Genomic DNA, 20,272 nt, shown 5'->3' on the forward strand with positions numbered 1-20,272 from the left:
AAATAGTAAAAACCTCAAACAAGAGTTAAGTTAAGACCAATGTTGTTATATTAACTATATATGTTAAATATCATAAGTATGTTAATGTTTATAACAAAATAAGTGAATGTCGATATAAGTAAGAGAATATATATTTTTAAATACTAAATTTTACTAAAATTAGCTAATCATCAACTAAAAAAGTGATATTTTTTTATAATATTATAGAACTATGAATTATGTTTTCTTTTTTAAGTCAAAATTGACCCAAGTTAACCGACTAGATGCGGTTATGGCTGGGGTTGACCATATTTGATCGATTCTCAGTAACTAGGCGGAGTTGAAGAAACTTTCCGTGGCGCCATACCTTGTAGCGAGTACTCGACCTTGGAGACCTGCTTTTACAACATTGCTTTTAACCGATCTGATTCTATGCAGTTCGCTCGGTTTCAGAGAACCGGTCGGTCCAAATCTTTCAGACAGGTCTGACCGAAATTCCGAACAGGTTGAACCCTAACTGCCATATTTTAAATGAAAGTTGTTCGACTGGTCAGACTGGTTAAACCGTTACCCGTCCAATTTTCTGCAAAAGTTTGACAAAAATAAAACAATTAAAAAATGAAAAAAAATAAAAACTCGAAAATGATCTGATTCTGATTTCTGACCCTATATTTACGCATTCCAATGTCGTCAGTCAGTTAAGCTACCTGTATTCCATTCCGTTGGCCATTTCCATCAACACCACATTAATTCCATTCCATTCACCTCCACAAACCACCAACCACCGAAATTCTAACTCCATCCTTCACAACACACAACCCTAACATCCAATCGATGGCTATACGTGCAGCGATGACAACCAGACGACTCACGAGCTCCAACTCAGTCTCACTAGGCTCACGATTCATGTCGTCGTGGTGGCAACACGTCAATCCGGCACCTAAGGATCCGATTCTCGGTGTTACCGAAGCGTTTTTAGCGGATCCGAGTCCGGATAAAGTTAATGTTGGCGTTGTAAGTCTCTCTCTGGTTTATTTATTTATCCAGATTTTAGTATTTGTTAATTTCATTAAACCCTAGGTTTTATTATTTTTCGATTTTAGATGCTAATTTTGCAATAACCGAAATTAGCCGTACCTAACTGAACTGTTCATGTTTTCATATTGCATGTATTTCATGTTTTCGATTTTAGATGCTAATTTGTAGGAGTGAGCAATAACAGAACCGAAAATGGATGAAACAGAACTGTTTGTCAGTTATTTTTTTAACGCTTGGTTAACTGAAATTAACTGTACCTAACTGAACTGTTCATGTTTACATGTATTTTTGGCTCTTATATCTCCATTGCATGTGTTTCATGTTTTCGATTTTAGATGCTAATTCGTAGGAGTGAGTAATAACTGAGCTGAAAACTGACGAAACCGAACCGAATTAAAAATTAACCGAACATCGGTTATCGGTTTTTGAACAGTTGGTTAACCGTACCTTAATATTTTCATGTATTTCATGTTTTACACGACCATTTAATGTATTTCTAAGCAAAATTTTTAGCTCGAGCTTGATTTTGGTTATTAACCGAAATTAATGAAGCGAATTGAAAACCGACAAGCTACCAAATTAACGAGCTTGATTAGCTCGAGCTTGATTTTAGATGCTAATTGTTCTTAAATTTTGTCTAATTCAACCTTGCTATGACTCCAAACTTGTAATTCAGACAACTAGATGAACATGCAAGTAAATCAAACTGTTAAACGGATAAACATATTAATAATAAATGAAAACAAAATCTGGACTCTATTACTGTTCATGGCCTTTGACTTTCACGTATTGACTAAGTAGTTAGGATTAACTTCCAATGAATTTGTCAGGGAGCTTATCGCGATGATAACGGGAAGCCGGTTGTGCTTGAATGTGTTAGGGAAGCAGAAAGACGAATCGCAGGAAATTTGAACATGTGAGTGGTAAATTGAATAATCGAGCTAATGTTTCATGATTTATTTGTCAATTTTTTTATTGATGAATTTAAAATAGAGAGAAAAGGTACAGTGATTTATGACCATGCAGAGAAAGCTATACAGTAAAGTGTTCTTTTGAGTTATTAATTTAAGTTTGTGATGCCAAAAACTCTTTATAATTACTAGCTTTTGCTTAAATTTCATGCTATCATTTGGTTACATGAATAGTATCATAGTGGTCAAAGGCGCGAGGCGCTATGGGTGAGCTTGGGTCTAGGTGCGAGGCACTTAAAAAGTCATAAACAAGGCGCATAGCATAAACATACCATTTATTGGAGTTTTAAACATGTTTCAAGCTTGTTTAGGGCTAGTTTGGGCTGGCTCGAGGCCATTTTTTGATGTTTCAGATCAGTTTATCCAGAATTTGAAGAATTTTGCTGGATTTTTTAGAAAACCGGAGAAAAACTGGCCGGAATCTTGCCTAAAGGTCGCTGGATCACCTGGATGGCAGCTAGGCGCTTTCCCTATGCCTCGCCTTGCCTAAGAGCCTAGGTGCCCCTTGAAGGGCTTTTGACAACATAGCATAGTATACATTCTCTTTTCAAATCCCACTGGCCATTTTGATCCTCATGGCATTACTTTTTTCACCTTTTTATATGCTTTTTTAAAGATAACAAAGATATACATCATCTACAGTTTCTTTGGTCCCATGATTGGCATTTCCTTTTTTTATTCTTAGCGATAGTGAATTCTTAGTGGGGATCCACTGCAGACACTATTAGTGCTACATCCATATTTCATTATCATATTATCATGGACAACTCCACATGAACAATGACTTACAACATACATTATGTTCAACTGGCATCCTCAACTTAAAATGAAATTAATTTGGAATTTTGATTGACATTTTGTTGTAATGATAATTTTTAAAGGTTTTTTTTTTCCATGAAACTTTCAAGATGATGGCATTAATCAAATGGAAAAGTTATATTAAATAAAACAGTGTATAAGATATTAAGATCCGAGTTTTTGCATAGCCAACAGTGAATTTTATGATTTGATTGAAAAAGGAAACACTTAAAATTATTATAAGTTGTTGAGTTGTTCTTTGTTCTCCTATTTAATCATATCTACCTTCAGGGAGTATCTTCCAATGGGAGGAAGCAACAAAATGGTTGATGAAACATTGAAGTTGGCATATGGTGAAGATTCCGATTTGATTAAAGATAAACGAATTGCAGCAATACAATCTCTTTCTGGCACTGGTGCATGCAGAATTTTTGCTGATTTTCAGAAACGGTTTTCCCCTGATTCTCAGATATATATTCCAGTCCCTACATGGTCCAAGTAAGTATATTGATAATATTCGGTTCCAAGTTTGACGGTTGACCATCAATGTTGTCGTTTTTTATCTACTTTTTGTTGGCTTATGATGTAAAATCTTAAATTTTAGCCACCATAACATTTGGAGAGATGCTAATGTACCACAAAGAACATTCCATTATTATCATCCAGAAACAAAAGGTCTTGATTTTGCCTCACTAATGGATGATGTTAAGGTATTAATAATACATTAGCTGTTATTGTATGAAATTTCTTAAAAGGAAGTAGTTTTCAATTTTTCTTAAAAACTTTTATTGGTTGTCGCTCAGAATGCACCAAACAGGTCGTTCTTTTTACTGCATGCTTGCGCTCACAATCCTACTGGAGTCGATCCTACAGTTGAACAATGGAAAGAAATATCTTACCAGTTTAAGGTTGGTACATTTAATAGTTTTTATCTTGTTTGTTTATGTTATTAGTCTTTATTTTAATGTTGACATTTTCAGGTCAAAGGCCATTTTGCTTTCTTTGACATGGCTTATCAAGGGTTTGCAAGTGGTGATCCAGAAAGAGATGCAAAATCCATTAGGATTTTCCTTGAAGATGGTCATTTAATTGGATGTTCACAATCATATGCCAAAAATATGGGTCTTTATGGTCAAAGAGTTGGCTGCCTTAGGTAATTCTCTATTCTGTATTTGTTTGATTTGATTATTGTTTATTTTCTTAAAAGCTAAAATCAATATTTTTAACAAAAAAGACCTCTTTTTCTTCATGAAGTTAGTTTTGTAATGCAAAGTTACAAACTTTTGTTTGCAGTTTGGTATGTGAAGATGAAAAACAAGCCGTGGCTGTGAAAAGTCAACTGCAGCAACTTGCAAGACCTATGTACAGTAATCCACCCATTCATGGGGCACTTATTGTTTCAACCATCCTCGGTGATCCAGATTTGAAGCAATTGTGGCTCAAGGAAGTCAAGGTACTTGAAGGAATAATTATTTTGCTTGGATAATCTGCTCGATTCTCTTCCCTTTAAATAGTTAAATTACAAGTAATCAAGGATATCTCTTATGCAGAGATATTCTATACTAATACAAATTCCTAATCATAAACCAATACAAATATGAATATATAAAATTATATCCAATCTATCAGTACTCATCTTTTTAGTGTTTATCTAATGAAAGTCAAAGGTTTTCAATAAGAGGGGACAACTTGACATCTTTGCTTATGAATGGGTCAATTCGGCTATGTAGTCACTAACGGTTGAAATAATATAGTTTTTGTAATCATAATCGGCAGTAATTGCCAATAAAAATTTGTACAAAAAGTTTTTTGGGTAATCCAACAAATCTGATCCATTTCAACTCATGCTAAAACTGCCAGTTTTCACCGTTAACGAATCCACCTATTTTTTCACCTCTTCCTCACTTTCTTTTTAGCATTTAATTATTGATGGAATTTTTTTTTGCAATAAAAAATGAGGAAAAAGAAGATATTTTATGAAGGTCAAATATGTATTTTATATTTTTAGCAACGGGTCATAATCCTTGGCTATCTTTTTCAATCCTTGGCCATTATGAATCAACCAAAAGTCCTGAAGACTTAACAGTTGATATTTGATGAAAGTCAAATATGTATTAATATTTTCCTACTCTAAAAATAATAATGTGCATTATACCATCATTGTTTTGACTTTTCAGGGTATGGCTGACCGTATAATCGGAATGAGAACTTCTCTTAGGGAAAACATTGAAAAGTTGGGCTCTCCCCTATCCTGGGAACACATAACGAATCAAGTAATTTTACTAATCTACCCATCAGTAGTCATTACAAGTTCTGGTGACTTTACATTATAATCATGGTTTAATGATTTATAATCTTCAACAGATTGGTATGTTCTGCTATAGCGGTATGACTCCCGAACAAGTTGATCGCTTGACAAAAGAATTTCATATTTACATGACCCGCAATGGCCGCATTAGGTAATAATAATTCCAAAAACACCAGAAAAAAAAATTCCAATTTATTTATTGTAATTGAAACTTAATCAAGATATGTGTATGGTGCAGTATGGCAGGGGTCACAAGCGGAAATGTTGAATACTTAGCAAAAGCTATCCATGAGGTTACAAAAGCTGCGTAAAGTTCATATATTTCTTGAGGTTTTTGGTTAAAACTAGTTTTCAGGTTGAGAATTATTCAAACAAAATAAAAAGGTTAAGGTACTTCAACTGGTTATGAGTTTTGTTTGTTCGTAGCGGATAGTGATTGTTGTATTGTTAATTGTTGTGAAACATGTTCTTGACAAGTTGATTTCTTGTTTAAGGACGTAAATCGGGCGATTACTGGTAGCGGATAAAGCTGCTGCGTAGTTTGAAGAAGACACATTTGTTTCATAATGTGTGTTGCATCGACTCGTACACGCTTTTGTTCAATTATGATTTACAAAAAGATGGGTTGGATAACGGATTAAAACATGTCACTTATAGTAGTCAAAACCAAGTACAGTTCATTGGTTGATTAACGCCACTTTGGGTAACTACTTAAGTCTGTTCTATTTAAAGTAAAACAAAACCTAAATCAACATAATCATATCCATAAGTAAACAGGTACGAACACATTTAACACTTCTTGATTATCAAGAACTAAAGAATTCGACATATACAACAAAACCGAATGACAAAAATGTTTTTTCCAGAGAAAAAAGCCCGAATGATAACAAAATGGGCAGTGCATATTCTATTAGTGTACACTTAGTTAACAAAATGAGAATTCAACATTGATCATTCGGGCAATCATCAAAATCGACCTTTGGCAAAAATCTTAAGTGATCAAGGGCTAGTTTCGTCGTCATCGATTTCCTCCAGAATAACATATTTAGCAGGGACCGAGGTTTGAGAACCTGCCAGCTCACCTGGCCCGGATTTTTCCTTGTGTAACTTCTGATATCTGAATTACAATAAAATTGATAACAAATTAAAAAAAAAAACTTGGTTATAATCAAGAAAGAGATAATTAGTGGGATGAGATATTTTATTTAATAATAAACTTTGATGACTTACTTGTACAAGTTGAATAAACTCACACCAAAAATGATGATGACTAGACCACCTCCCTTCAGCCATGTGAATTCATCATGGAAATAAAATACTGCCACCTGAAATAATAAACACCAAAATTATTATTAGCAAAACAATTTATTATCAAAGGATAAACCATAATTATCCATTTACAGCATCTTATTTTTACCAGAATAGTAACAGCTTCCTTTACAATTCCAGCTATGGTAACCGTAACCGCACTCGTTACAGAAACAAGAATGTACTCTGTTAATACCTACAAGTTAAACAGTAATATATTACTACCATCTCTATTAATATTTATAGGTATATTGGTTTTTATTAATCCCAACTATTATCTTTTGGTCACTGTCGGTCCCAACTAATGAATTGGCTACTGACGGTCCCAACTTGTAACGTATTTGTTCCTAATGGTCCGCGACTAACAGAATCCTAACGCTTTTAGTTTCAGGTCGCCGGAAAAACGTTTTTTGTCGGAAAAGTCAATTTTTTTGCCGGAAAACACAACCTGAACACCGCCACCGCCAACCAACTACCACCACTTGAGCACCATCAATTGATTCCGACGATGGTTCTAGGGTTTCCGGCGACCTCAGTAATTGGGGCTTTTACTAGAAAAAAGGTTCCTAAAGGTCCAATACAAAGTTACCAAGATGTCTGGGACGAAAATTTTTTGAGAAAAAATGTGAGTTTTCCGTCCAAAAACGTTTTTCCGGTGACCCGAAACTAACGAAGTTAGGATTCCGTTAGACGCAGACCATTAGAAACAAATACGTTAAAAGTTGGGACTTGGGACCGTCAGCAGCCAATTCGTTAGTTGGGACCGGTAGTGACCAAAAGGCAATACTTGGGATTAATAAAAACCAATACACCATATTTGTATAAAAAAAATTGAAAAAAAAAATTACCATAAAAAAGGCAAGAGTTCCTCCAAAAAGCATCAAGAAGCAACTCCTCATAATATGCCATGAACTATCAAAATAACTGCTGGTTTTAAACTCACCCCAAGGATCCATAACTAGAGATAGCAGAGCAGTTAATAAGGCCATTACAGGGGTTACATAGCTCATTAAGGTCAAAGGATTTTTCAAACCTGTTAAAAGTTAAAACCAACAGCATAAATATTTAATATTATAAAATATAAATTTCGTTTAATATCATGAAACCGAACAAAAGGAAATTGCTTACCATAGACCTCTTTCTTTAGGTTGGATAGGAATCAATAATGACCAACAGGTTGACCAGCCCGGAAAAGAAGGAAACATGTATTTAGTAATGAGGAATATTTAACGATTAAACGAACAAAAAATATAAAAATTACTTTGTATAGTGGTTCCCAGAGGTAGCAATTTTAACCGCATTACTTATTAATGAATCGATATGGATTGTTTTTATCTCTAACGGGCAGTGTTGTAAAAATCGCTAGTCGGGTGGGGACCAGCGATTAATCAGGATTAATTGGGATTACTTGGATCAGACTTTAATGTATATTTTTCAGTTTTATATATACACGCACACATTTTTATATGTAATTTTCAGTTTTATACATACACAAACATATTTTGGCCGGAAATTGGCAGGAATCTCGCTAGAAGCCGCTGGTTTTTGCTGGAATCTTGCTGGAAACCGCTGGTTTTGGCCAGAAAAACCGCTGATTTTGGTCGGAAACTCGCTGGAAACCGCCAATTTTGGCCGGTTTTGAATTGACCGATTAATTGGCTTAGTGAAGTGGGGACTAGCGATTAATCGGGGATTAATCGGTGCCTAGTCGGGATTGTTGCAGCACTGCGAACGGGTCAAATAAAAACGTGCGTCCAACAGATTGAAAAGATTTAGATCATTATTGTGGTTATTTTGTTTTTGTGACCATAATCAGCATATTAATTATTTATGGAAAACTTAAAAACCGAACAAAAAAGGTACTTGCAGGCCAACCCAACCCGGCCCGACTCGACCCGCCCATCTTGCCAACTCTAATAATCATCACAAACAGTCAAACAGAGATGATCAATACCTGAAGAAGGATTTGAGTCATGCTCCAACGAAAACCAGACATAACAGCAGCAAGCATAACAAAAATGAAACCCCATAAATCAAACTCGGTCTCTTTTGCAACTGTAATTAGGAATTCATGATAATATTAAAAAAAAGCTAACTACCATATAAATTATAAATAAATCATAGCAAACAACAGATCACATAACGGATCACACAAAAAAACCCTCAAAAAAAAAATTTCAAAGAAAATAATAAAAAAAATCATAACCCAATATATAAATAAAAAATGGAAAAAATTAAAAAACCAAAAATGTTTCCCTGTCATTCCCATTCCAAAAAAATCGACGAAAAGACACAATGCTGAAATGAACAATCAACACAATGATAAACAAAAAAAGACACAATAGATTGCAAAATATAATACAATGCCGAACAAAATATGACACGATGTTGAGTAATATAACACAATATCAAGAAAAAAAGACACAATCAATGACAAAAATAAACACAAAACACAATGATAAACAAAAACACACAATGATCCTTTTCATTCAACATTTTTTTTTTTTGAGAACGAGGAAGATGGTGGAAACATTTTTGTGTTTTTATATTTTTCGTTTTTGTATTAAAATTTGAGTTATGATTTTTTTTATTAATTTTTCATTATTTTTTTAGGGTTTTTTTTTGCTACAAATCCTTCTCATCCTTCTCAATTTTGTCCCCCTTTGTAGAATAACTTGACCCTAGATTATATTAACTTAAAATCATAATTACATGCCTAAATTAACATCTTACCTGTTAATAAAACCCCAGCAGATATTATCAACATAATGCCTAAAAGTTTAAAACTTGGAGACTCCAACCTATAGATAAAAAGATTTTATCCTCAGAAATAAATATATACATCATTATTTTAATGTAATTACCCAATTTGTTGATAAATAATAACCTTTTCAAAACATATAAACATATTTACCTGAATGCAAAAGCAAATATCAGGAGAAATATAGGAGCAGCAGATTTACACTACAGAACAAAAAAGAAAATTTTAGTCAAATGCGTTGACTATTTCAACATTAAGTAAAGTGAGAACGTTGACCAACCATGGTAGCAAATGTAACCGATATGAAAACGAGTGATGCATTGCTCAAATTAATATCAAGTGCGGTTCCAACAGCAGTTGGTACAACTGTCAAATTCAAAGTGGATCTGTAGGATTAGTAACTAGCAGAGTTAATAAAATTTAATCAATTTAGTAAAAAGAATGTTAAAATAAAATATACGCCTAGGGGTGGCAAATGTGACCCATGGGTTGAATGGGTTGTAACAAAATGTATATAATGGCTCAGAATGGGTCAACCTAAAAAAAGAAAATGATTGAAACTCAGAATGGGTCAACCTAAAAAAAGAAAATGATTGAAACGGGTTGACATTTCTTGAGGGGTTTTTTTTTTATGGAACAAGACAAACGGAGAAAACCTTTTAGTTTTTGATTTATATTTCGAGTTATCATTTTTTAATTATTTTTTTTGAATTTTTTAATGAGGGGTTTTTAAAATGGGTTGAGATTTCAGAAACCCCTCATTAAAATATTCAAAAAAATAATTAAAAATTATAACTCAAAATATAAATAAAAAACTAAAAATGTAGAAAAAAACTAAAAGGTTTCCTCCGTTTTTCTCGTTCCATAAAAAAAAACTAAAAAAGTAACACGCCCAAGCTAGTTTATTCTCGGTGCATTAATATTACCATTGACTATATAAGTGCTTAAAAGATACAATATTTTCCAACTTTTTACCTCTCATAAAGTAATCTTTCCATGACATAGGTACAGTCGGTTGGAATCTTTCGGACCAAAAGTATACAATCGCCTTTGAAAAAACGGCTTGCATTCCAAAATGAATTGTATTCATTAACAAAGGAGCAGGGAATCTTCCCAAATCATCTCCCAATAGAGTCTTATTATACCTAATCAACGACAAAACACCATACATGACTATAATTCAACATAGGAGTGTGCATGGTTCAGTTTGGGTCGGTTTTGGGCTAAAACCAAACCAATCGGAAATTTCGGTTTTTAAATTTTTGAATACAGTTCGGTTTTGTCATTTAAGCTTGAAATTTTTGGGCCAATAAAAGAAAAAATTGGCCAAAATAAGAAATTTGGGCCTAAATCATTTTGTTAATCAATAACTAATTGATTTTTTTTTTTTGACAAAATAATGGATTTGCTATTTCTCATTAAAATCAAAACGATTACAATAAAGAAAAAAATTGATTATTATACATTTGGGCTAAAATATATGAGTTACATATTTATCAAAATTTTAAATTACTTGAAATATAAATATAAAAAATAAAAATCTATATATTCTGTTCGGTTTGGTTTTTTCGGTTTTTGTTTCATGCAAAACCAAAACTTTACAAAAACATAAAACCAAACCGTTAGTTTTTGTTTCGGTTCGGTTTTTTCGGTTTCTTGCACACCGTTGAGTCAAGATAACATTAACTATTTACCATCAAATATTTCTAGAAAACTTACAATGTAAGGAACGTGCTGAACGTATACCAAACCAGTATAAAAAACAATGTTTTGAGTATATCCGCAACCACAATCGGGTTCTTGGCACTATCAACAAAATCTTTATTTGCATATTTCAACTCTCCGTTAGAATCATTTTCAATATCGAACGTAACCCGTTTCTCATTCGTGTTAATTCTTCTCGGGCTAGCAGCAGAAACCATTTCACTACTGCTACAACCACTCATCTTTACACTTTACACCAATCAAATCAAGACCTAAATATTATTATTATTATTAATTATTATTATCATAGAACACAATTTCCACAAACACTCCAAATCCAAAATTCAAGTGTTCTTCGATCAAATTCCGGTTTAAAACCGAATCTTTTCGTTAGATCTTAACCGAATTTAAACCGAGGTCACGAATCGGCCGATCAAGTCTAACGCACACCACCAGTTCGACCAAATGCCTCAATCAAAAACCCAACAAGCAGCTCATAAGTCAAACTGGGTATTTTGTTATTCGATCAATCACCATGAACAAACACGAAATCAAATCAAATCGAACCAAATTCAAATCTTTTAAGTGTTATGCACACCACCCAAATGCCTCAATGAGAAAACCAACAGAAACAGCTTAAAAACCATATAATTACAATGAATTTAAGAAGTGTAAACGCACCTGTGTGAGGAATTGGGGGTGAGAAACAGTGACACCGACAAAATATGTGGGAAATGGAAGTGAGATCTTAGGAAAGATTGTTGGGTTTGGTGTCAACGTTGTCTCTGGTTGAGAAGTGGGTGGGTGTGTGTTACATAAAGGGATATTCATATACTTTCAGTAAATTTTAAGTTAACAGATAGATATTTGTTTCCTTAATTCTTGTTTTGTAACTTTGTATGGATTATAAAATAACTAGCTTTTATTCTCCACGGGTTGTTTTAAGTTATTTATTTTTAATATTTATATATTTTTTGGATTTTAATATTATTTATTGCAAAAAATTAATAATATTCTTAGGATTTGATAATTAAAAGGTTTCACAAATAAATGAGATGTTATAACCCGGTTAAAGCTATCTGGAGATGTTATAACCTGGTTTAAAAGCTATATGGGTTTGATGAGACCCGCGACCCGCTTATTTTTTTACTATAAAATTGTTTCTTAATTATAAACAATATCCTTTTTTTAATCGGATATTAATTTTTAATATATCCCTATTTTTATAGGATTTTCATACCAAATATTTGGTGAGATTAATTTTTAATTTAATGAGATGTTATAACCCGTTTAATAGATACATGGTTTGGTGAGACCCATGCCCGTGAATTCGGGTCAAATGCATGAGAAACCTCAATTTACAAATGAAGTAAGCTGGTGGCTTGAGAGAATGTAAGGAGCGACCAAAGAGCTTTAAAGGTTTCGTTTATATATATTTAAGATTAATTTCATAATGTGAAGCTTATTTTTATTTTCTAGAGTAGAAAGATAAGTTGGGGTGATTTGGAGTAACATTAGTAGATAGTGTAAGCTAACTTCTTTTGTAGTTGATTCGATAAAAGGTATATTGAACTCCTTATATCAGGATTCGGAAAAGGAACATAAGAGGCAAATGGTGAAGTCGATAATGATGGTAATGATATGGAGGCATGAAGCATTTGGGGAGCTAAGAAAATACTTATATTCGAGAACGAACCTATGAAGATCGAAGCAATCCTTTGAGAGATAAAGGTTTTAAGTTTCTGTGGATCAAAAATAGAGCGAAATGTTTGGATATAGATTGTCCTAGTTGGAATAATTTCTCTTTGTAATCCTTTGTTTTGGTTGTTCCCGACCCTTGCTAGACGAAGATAGCTAAAATAATATATTTTAAAAGTTATCATCAAATGGCAAACATATAACTTAATGTTGTTGTATTTTATAAACTTATAGAATAGCTAAAATAATTAAAAAAAAACTTTTTGAAACTTAATAATTTATACATGCTACCTGTTTGATAATTCTTAACCAATATGACATCTTTTTAAGTGTGACATGCTTTTATTTTTTTTTAATGATGTAGTTCCTTGAACTTAGCTTTGTATGTTTTGTTTTGGCATAAAATTTATGTATTGCCTTTCATGGCATGACCTAAAAGCCTGACAAAAAATTGCCAAATTATGACAAAAGACAGATTGAGGTGGGTGCATATTACATAGGATATTATTATTATTATTATTATTATTATTATCTAGCTAGATATTAATATATCTATTGGGAAACATGCCACCCAAAACAATTAATGACTGGAATGAAGAAGTAGCTAGCTAGATAAGAACTTATGAAATATAATATGTGGTTGTAATTTGGGTATGTCAAGATTTTTATTTGAAAGTCACTTACAAATTAGGATGAGATCGGTACCAGTATCGAAAATCTTGATTTCGAAAATGTAAGGCCCTCGATTCGGGAACCCTATTTTTTCGCTGGTTGGATTTACTCATTCACATAATTCGGAAAAATCAGAGTTAATTAAAACATTTCACGGAACATAAACGTCAATCATTCTTACATAACATAAGTCTTAAACATAAAATATAATTAACACATGTCTCTTCTTTCCTTCGATGCCAGTCTTTCTTTATTCGCCACGTGTCCCTCTCAAGCCGCCTGTCTCATCCTACTCACCTGCGTGCATACTAAAAGTCAGCTATGCTGAGTGAGTTCTAGTTATTTAATTAACATACAATACATTCACGTCCATACTTATACGCGTCCGAAGATACGTATTTCGTACTTTACTTACTATAACTCATTCATATACACTTTACGTACGTACATACATATTTACACATCTTCTTTACTACTTTCCTAAGGTATACCGTAAACTATGCTACTACTACCATCTCGGATATTGTTAGGGTCTGGTCCCTCAATCTTAGATATTTGCAAGGGTCTGGTCCCTTCTATCCCATATATTAATACGGTCCGGTCCCTCTAATTTCATATATTATTAGGGTCTGGTCCCTACGATCTCAGATATTATTAGGGTCTGATCCCTTTTATCACAATCTCAGATATTATTAGGGTCTGATCCCTTTGTCTCGTTTAACCATACGACCATACCTGTCCCGTCAACTATCCATACGTTCATTTCATACTTTCATTATTGTACGTGCATACTTTACCTGTCTCATGTATATATAATATTCATATATATATATATACAAATCTTTCATTTAAACATTATATAATAATAATAGCATTCAATGCACAATCATAAACGTATCTCACACTTATCACTTAGGATAAGCATTTCAATTATCACACATAGGAGTATGCACATAGCCCCGAAAAAACGTCACAGAGAAATGGGCTAGAACTCACCTGGATCCTGTTGCGTTCACCGTTTAATAGTCATTCCTTTCTTCAACTGTGCCTCACTAACTGTTAATAACATACACATATTAATCCTCTGTAATCTCATGTTATTCCTCTCTAAAGTTAACGGGGTTAATTTTTAAGTTAACTGAACCGACATGTAACCTTCTTTAACCGTTCGTATTAATTTAACTTACTTAACTTTATTTTATTAACGAATCGGCTTGATTAGTTTGCATTCTTAACGAGATTTATTATTATTAATTTTTTATTTATTATTATCTTATTTCTTTATTATTTTAATCCACATTCTTAACTTGTCTTAAGTCTCCGTCTTCACACTTTGCATTATATATATACAATGTTTTATAACTTATCTTCCGTCAGTATGTTCCTTTCAATTATTCTATCGATATGACGAGCTTTTATGTTTAAGTGTTACTTGAATGGGTCCCATAAATCCTTGGTCTATCATAGGACAGGTTACGGGTTTGGGTTTCATATACCTTGTACCATTACTTTTACCTTTCATTTTAACATTATTATTATTATTATTATTATCATTATTACTAACAACTTGCTATAATTATTATTATAGATTTATTATTTAAGTATAAATATTATTATAATACAACCCTTATATATATATATATACTCACCCCGTTATTATTAATTCACGTTCTCACGCATTTACAAGTTAACGTTTCCTTAAGCGTGTTCGGTTCGGATTTATACTTAACTCAATTAATATTTCATTTCTTTAACGGGTAGGTTCTTGTGTTTGCCTCACCGTCAACTCACATTCCTTACTTAAGGCGGGTCACGAGTTGTTAGACGAGTCGGGTCTCGGGTTCGAATTTCCTTTTAGTTCTTGTATCCACATACACTCTTAACATTATATCTATTATTTATTATTAAAGTATTATTATTATTATTATTATTATTATTACCTACCCACACCCACCCTAACCCTAGCACCCATTTAACCGTACCCCCCCCCACCCCACCCCCCATCTTAGTCTTCTTCTTCTTCCTTCATCTCCTATTCCCAGTCACCACCGCCGCTGAACCTTCACCTAAATCGGCCTCCCTACCTCCAGTCGCCGTTCTCTTTCTTCTCCCTGCGCCGCCACCAACCTTCACGGTTTCCGCCGACCATCACAACGGGTTTCGCTTGGGATGCGAAATCTAACAATTTCGCGCGGGAGTTTCGCTTGGGTTATGTTATCGCACGAAATAGGTTCGTGTTTGGTCCCAACAGCCGCGTCATGCAAATTTTAGACTAAAAGAGGCTAAGGGCTCGTACACACCCGGGATCTCTAAGTAAAATCTACGGATTTAGCCTTTTTAATCTAAAGCATGTACGGAAGCGTGCAAATGAGGTTATCTACGACCTTTTAACGCATTTTGACACCTTTTTCTCAACGAACTTTACCGGAGGATGCCTCTCAATCACCTACATTTATAATCAAAACTTAAGTTATACTTGTTTAAATGTTTAATTTTTTAGTTTGAAGTTATACTAAACTTTCATTCAATACTAGAATCCAAAGATAGAAATTAATTTATTATAAAACACTTTCTAAAATTATTATGTTGTTCATGTCCTAATGAATACCACTTCTTTTTGTTGAACTAAAGATGTGACACCCACTCATCAACCCACCAACTTCTACTTAATAAAATTATCCATCACAACTCATGACTGCAACACCAACTTCCATTTAAACAGCAACCTTTCACTCATCAATCCAATTGCTTCACACAAAAGCCAGCTTAAAGCATAGTCACCAAACCTTTGGTTAGTACCTTGACGCGCAAGAAACTCTTTACCGGTCCATGCAAAAGCTTCAATCGTCTCTTTAAGTTCAAGAAACCAATCTTTATAAGAAGAAGTCTTCGGTCTCACAAAACTAAACCCAAAAACACACGAAGTTGGAGTTGTTTAACGTCGTTTTTTAGGTTGTTTAGAACGAAGAGAGACATGGATCGGGTTATGGAGCTCAAGAGCTTTTCGGATGCGGGCTACGTGCATAAAGCTCCATGCCCATCACCACCTACACCGGCGTATATCAAGATGGCTAGAACTGGTATGGAAAACATGCACTACAACAAATTAATATTGATACTATATATTTGTATATCTCGTCAAAAAAAACTGGTCTATAGTGACGACACGTGGTTGCTAAAAGGTTTGTCAAATTATTTTAGAAAAATTAAAAATAAATACTTAATGGTTTTTGTTTGAACCCTGCCCCCTCACACATACACATAAATATACGCACATATAGGAAAAATAAATATGTACGGTTGTGTCACGCATTTAAGTTTAGATGAGAAATCTTTAAATACATTTTAAGTACATAAAATATACCGTTTTTTAATGTTTCCTCGCCAATTTTTTTCGACCACAATTTATCATGAACTTGACAAGTTTTACTCGTCATTACACAATCAAGACGCATGATAAGGAAAAAAATTGTAAACGAAGTTAAAGAAATTTTGACGTGAAGAGTAAACTTAGAAAAAATAATTTCTCTGCATTCACCTGTGAACACTGATAATAACCATCATTTAAAACTATGTAGTTAAAACTGGAAAACCTCTTCAAATAATACGTGGAATATTGAACCACTATAAAGAACCATCATTTAAACCTACGTAGTTAGTAATTTTATTAGGTTTTACGTTCGAAACCATGTTCAAATCCTAGGAGTGTGTCATTTCTATATTATTACTCATTGATTTACGGGTTGGACTAAACCGTGAGGATTTAATATATTTTTTGCAGCGACGGTGGAAGAAGAAAATGACGGTGAAGAAGACGCTTGCCAGAAGTTCGAGAATTACTTACTGAAGATGATAGCAGAAGAAGGAAAATGAAGGATTTGGTGGATGTGGAAGAGCTTCTTTACTGCTGGAAGAACCTAAAGAGTCCCGTGTTTATGAACTTGGTGTGTAGGTTTTATGGGGAGCTTTGTAAGGATCTATTTTCTAGCAATGCTGATAATGACGAAGACGATATTCGTAGCCTAGTGTAGAGTTTGATTTTTTTTTCGTGAACTCGGATAAAAGTGTATCAATCTTACATTTTGAGTATTCGTTGAATAGGGATTTGGATTCGGTTGCGCTTATATGTTATTGTTACTTGAACCCATAAAAATTAGGTATACTGGTTTTTATTAATCACAACCGTCATTTTTTGGTCGCTATCAGTCCCAACTAATGAAGTTGTTCCCAACGGTCCGCAACTAACATAATTATACCGTCGCTAGTTGCAAGTCGCAGGAAAAACGTTTTTGGCCGGAAAACTCACATTTTTTCAGGAAAACTCAACATTTTCGTCCCAAACATTTTGTAATGTTGGATCAGACCTTTAAGAACTTTTTTCTAGTAAAAGCCCCATTTGTTGACGTTGCCAGAACCCTAGAACCATCGTCGGAATTGGTTGGTGGTGCTCAATTGGTGGTAGTTGCGGTGTTCAGGTGGTGTTTCCAATAAAAAATGTAACTTTTCTGGTCAAAAAAACGTTTTTCCGGTGACCTGCAAGTAACAACGTTAGGATTCAGTTAGTCCGCAGACCGTTGAGAACAAATACATTGAAAGACGGGGCCGCTAGCAGTCAGTTCGTTAGTTGAGACCCGCAACGATCAAAAGATGATAGTTGAGATTAATAAAAAACCAATATACCTAAAAAAAAATAAGTTAAATATGAACTACAGTTTACTTACATAGTGTTATGTTGATTAAGATGAAGCAACCAATTGTGTCAAAATGTAACATTCAAAGCTTTGTAGACCCTCACTTAAAAGTGATATTTTGCTACAAACAGAAAGACAAATGCAAATAAATCAAAACCTTAAAACATCTTCTAAAAACAGAACACAATACTTAAAACAAGCAACTAATATTAAACAACATTTCAACAATAATTAGTTACACTAACACGAGTTTAAACTAGAAATCGATACTATATATTATATATATAAACCAAATAAACCGGGTTCATTATGTAAGTAAGGAGATCTTAATAATCTTCTCTTCCTGCTGTTAGTTTCCAAATGTGGTCGGATTAACTATTAATTTTGTGCATGTGAAAAAGGGTTCAACATTTACATGATTTTTCAAGATTTCATTAATTGTAGTACAGTTGAGAGTGTTTTCATTACACCAACTCTTCATTTATTAACTCCTACCCTCAACTTCACATTTACAACTATCACTTTATCATCTCATCTCTCTCTCTCTAGAATATTTGAGCTTTTGCTAAGTGGGTTCATGTGTTTGGTCAGAACAATGGGTCTGGTCACAACCATTGTCATTCTTTGTGTAGTCATTAGTGGAGCCAATGGAGATGCCATGGTCAGTGGCTCAGTCTTCTGTGACCGGTGCAAAGATGGCAAACTTTCACTCTTTGATTACCCTTAACCGGTTAGTATATATTATTATCATTATCTTAGAGATTATGGTATTTGAGTTTTTTATTATATTACATGCATATTAACTCGTAGAGTTTTTGGTATCATTTAAAAACTCTAAAAAAGTTAAGAAACTTGTAGAAACTTATAATAACCAAATATTTTTTTAGTTTTTTTCATATATTAACATTGTTTGAGACTAGTTTTACCATATTTTATATAAAAAAAAATTTATTACATATATAAATCTCAAGTTTATATATGTGAAAAATTTATGTAATAACAAATTTACATATATGTAAATAAAAAATTGGATATGTGTAAAAAACTAATTTTTCATAATTGTAATCGTAAATGTAGATATAAAGAGTGATAAAACTACACTCAAATAGCATTAACATACAAAAATTTTTATAAAAAAACGTTAGTTTTCAAAGATTCTCTTAAGTTTTTAAAAAATTTAAGAGTTTTGTAATAATATTCATTCTTAACTTGTAAAATATCTGACGAGTTAATAATATTTCCTTTTCCTTTTTTTCCCTTGCTACACTTTTGGAGCAACTTGTGATGTACCAATCAACCTATCTTTTTTATAAAAACCATTAATAGAAGTTATATAATATGCTGGACTAAAGTAGGACGATAGGATATCACATTATTTATGTTTTCATTTTTAGATGATCATTATGGTTTGTTCCTCCTAATATAGTTTATTAACGTTTTTATTTTGTTATATGGTTTTTACTTGTTAAAATAAAATATATAGTTTATGTAGCTAGTTTTGTTATTTTAGATGGTGAAATGGAATTTTGTGTTTATGATTAATTTTCATAGGTTACTATAACTAATATTATTGTTGTTATTATTTTTTATTCTCTTAAAAGGCATAAAAAGTAATCAATCGCTTTGCCCGGGACAGGACGGGCAACTCAAGGTGATTAGCGAAGAAATAACAAACTGGATAGGGAACTACATAATGCGGTTCAATGGCGCACCGGATATGAGTGGCTGTCGGGCACAAGTTTTTTGGTGACGGGCAGGGTTGCCAGGCAATTGCGGGTCCTGCTCAAAGTTTGAGTCTAGTGTTTCAAATGTTTGATACAGAAATTTACACAGTTGATCATTTAATATCTCAACCTGCCCAGCCAATGTCCAACTGTCCACGGTCATCTATGCCTACGCCTACATTGCCACCTCCGTCCAACCCGGCAACCTGTTCCTCAGCCACCGAAACTACCACCGCTGCCTCCCATGCCACCAGTGCCGTTCTTGGAAGCTTCGGCCTGCTCATACAGGTAAGTATAATCACTGACTTTTTATTATTTTTTTTTTTCTAACGACCAACGAATAAATTTTTACGAAATGTCACTAATAAAAAAAGAACCGTTAACCTCATAGGGACGAAACACCATATTACACACCATGATTCACCAGACTGTAGTAGTCCTTTTGATTTTTTAATTAAACGGTATATTGGTTTATATTAATCCCAACTATCGTTTTTTGGTCATTACCGGTTCCAACTAACGAATTGGCTGCTGACGGTCCCCAACTTTTAACGTATTTGTTCCTAACGGTTCGCAACTAACATAATCCTAACGTCGTTAGTTTCAGGTCGATGGAAAAA

At 33.4% G+C, this 20,272-nt stretch overlaps 2 protein-coding genes and 1 pseudogene across 3 annotated transcripts; 2 read left to right on the plus strand and 1 right to left on the minus strand.

Annotated features, from left to right (window-relative positions):
- The first annotated feature begins 798 nt into the window (after positions 1-798).
- Positions 799-5,539, plus strand: LOC143607052 (aspartate aminotransferase, mitochondrial-like). The gene is made up of 10 exons (XM_077082629.1): positions 799-993; positions 1,848-1,933; positions 3,078-3,284; positions 3,391-3,496; positions 3,590-3,694; positions 3,767-3,939; positions 4,080-4,239; positions 4,964-5,059; positions 5,151-5,245; positions 5,333-5,539. The coding sequence occupies exons 1-10, from the start codon at positions 814-816 to the stop codon at positions 5,403-5,405; spliced, it is 1,281 nt and encodes a 426-aa protein (XP_076938744.1). The 5' UTR covers positions 799-813; the 3' UTR covers positions 5,406-5,539.
- A 554-nt stretch (positions 5,540-6,093) lies between these two features.
- On the minus strand, positions 6,094-11,346 carry LOC143607054 (putative sugar phosphate/phosphate translocator At1g06470). Its single transcript, XM_077082630.1, has 11 exons — positions 10,883-11,346; positions 10,139-10,308; positions 9,444-9,529; positions 9,317-9,366; positions 9,136-9,203; positions 8,357-8,457; positions 7,531-7,543; positions 7,251-7,435; positions 6,512-6,598; positions 6,325-6,419; positions 6,094-6,211 (listed from the first exon to the last, which is right to left on the minus strand). The coding sequence occupies exons 1-11, from the start codon at positions 11,107-11,109 to the stop codon at positions 6,094-6,096; spliced, it is 1,200 nt and encodes a 399-aa protein (XP_076938745.1). The 5' UTR covers positions 11,110-11,346.
- Positions 11,347-15,586: 4,240 nt separating this feature from the next.
- Positions 15,587-17,309, plus strand: LOC143607053 (transcription repressor OFP17-like; annotated as a pseudogene). The gene is made up of 3 exons (XR_013148868.1): positions 15,587-15,609; positions 16,010-16,317; positions 17,019-17,309. The product of XR_013148868.1 is annotated as a transcription repressor OFP17-like (transcript).
- The last annotated feature ends 2,963 nt before the right edge of the window (positions 17,310-20,272 follow it).

This window comes from Bidens hawaiensis, unplaced genomic scaffold (genome assembly GCF_021521415.1).
Source record: "Bidens hawaiensis isolate Kalapana, Puna unplaced genomic scaffold, B.hawaiensis_p1.1 tig00079149_1, whole genome shotgun sequence".
NCBI lineage: Eukaryota > Viridiplantae > Streptophyta > Magnoliopsida > Asterales > Asteraceae > Bidens > Bidens hawaiensis.

Bases quoted from the DNA above. Each gene is read 5' to 3' on its own strand.
- LOC143607052 (XM_077082629.1), top strand. From the start codon at position 814: ATGGCTATACGTGCAGCGATGACAACCAGACGACTCACGAGCTCCAAC. The intron at 3,497-3,589 runs GTATTAATAATA...GTTGTCGCTCAG, and splicing joins CACTAATGGATGATGTTAAG to AATGCACCAAACAGGTCGTT. The intron at 5,246-5,332 runs GTAATAATAATT...TGTATGGTGCAG, and splicing joins ACCCGCAATGGCCGCATTAG to TATGGCAGGGGTCACAAGCG.
- LOC143607054 (XM_077082630.1), bottom strand. From the start codon at position 11,109: ATGAGTGGTTGTAGCAGTAGTGAAATGGTTTCTGCTGCTAGCCCGAGA. The intron at 9,367-9,443 runs GTTGGTCAACGT...TTTGTTCTGTAG, and splicing joins CGGTTACATTTGCTACCATG to TGTAAATCTGCTGCTCCTAT. The intron at 8,458-9,135 runs GTAAGATGTTAA...TCCTAATTACAG, and splicing joins TGCTGGGGTTTTATTAACAG to TTGCAAAAGAGACCGAGTTT.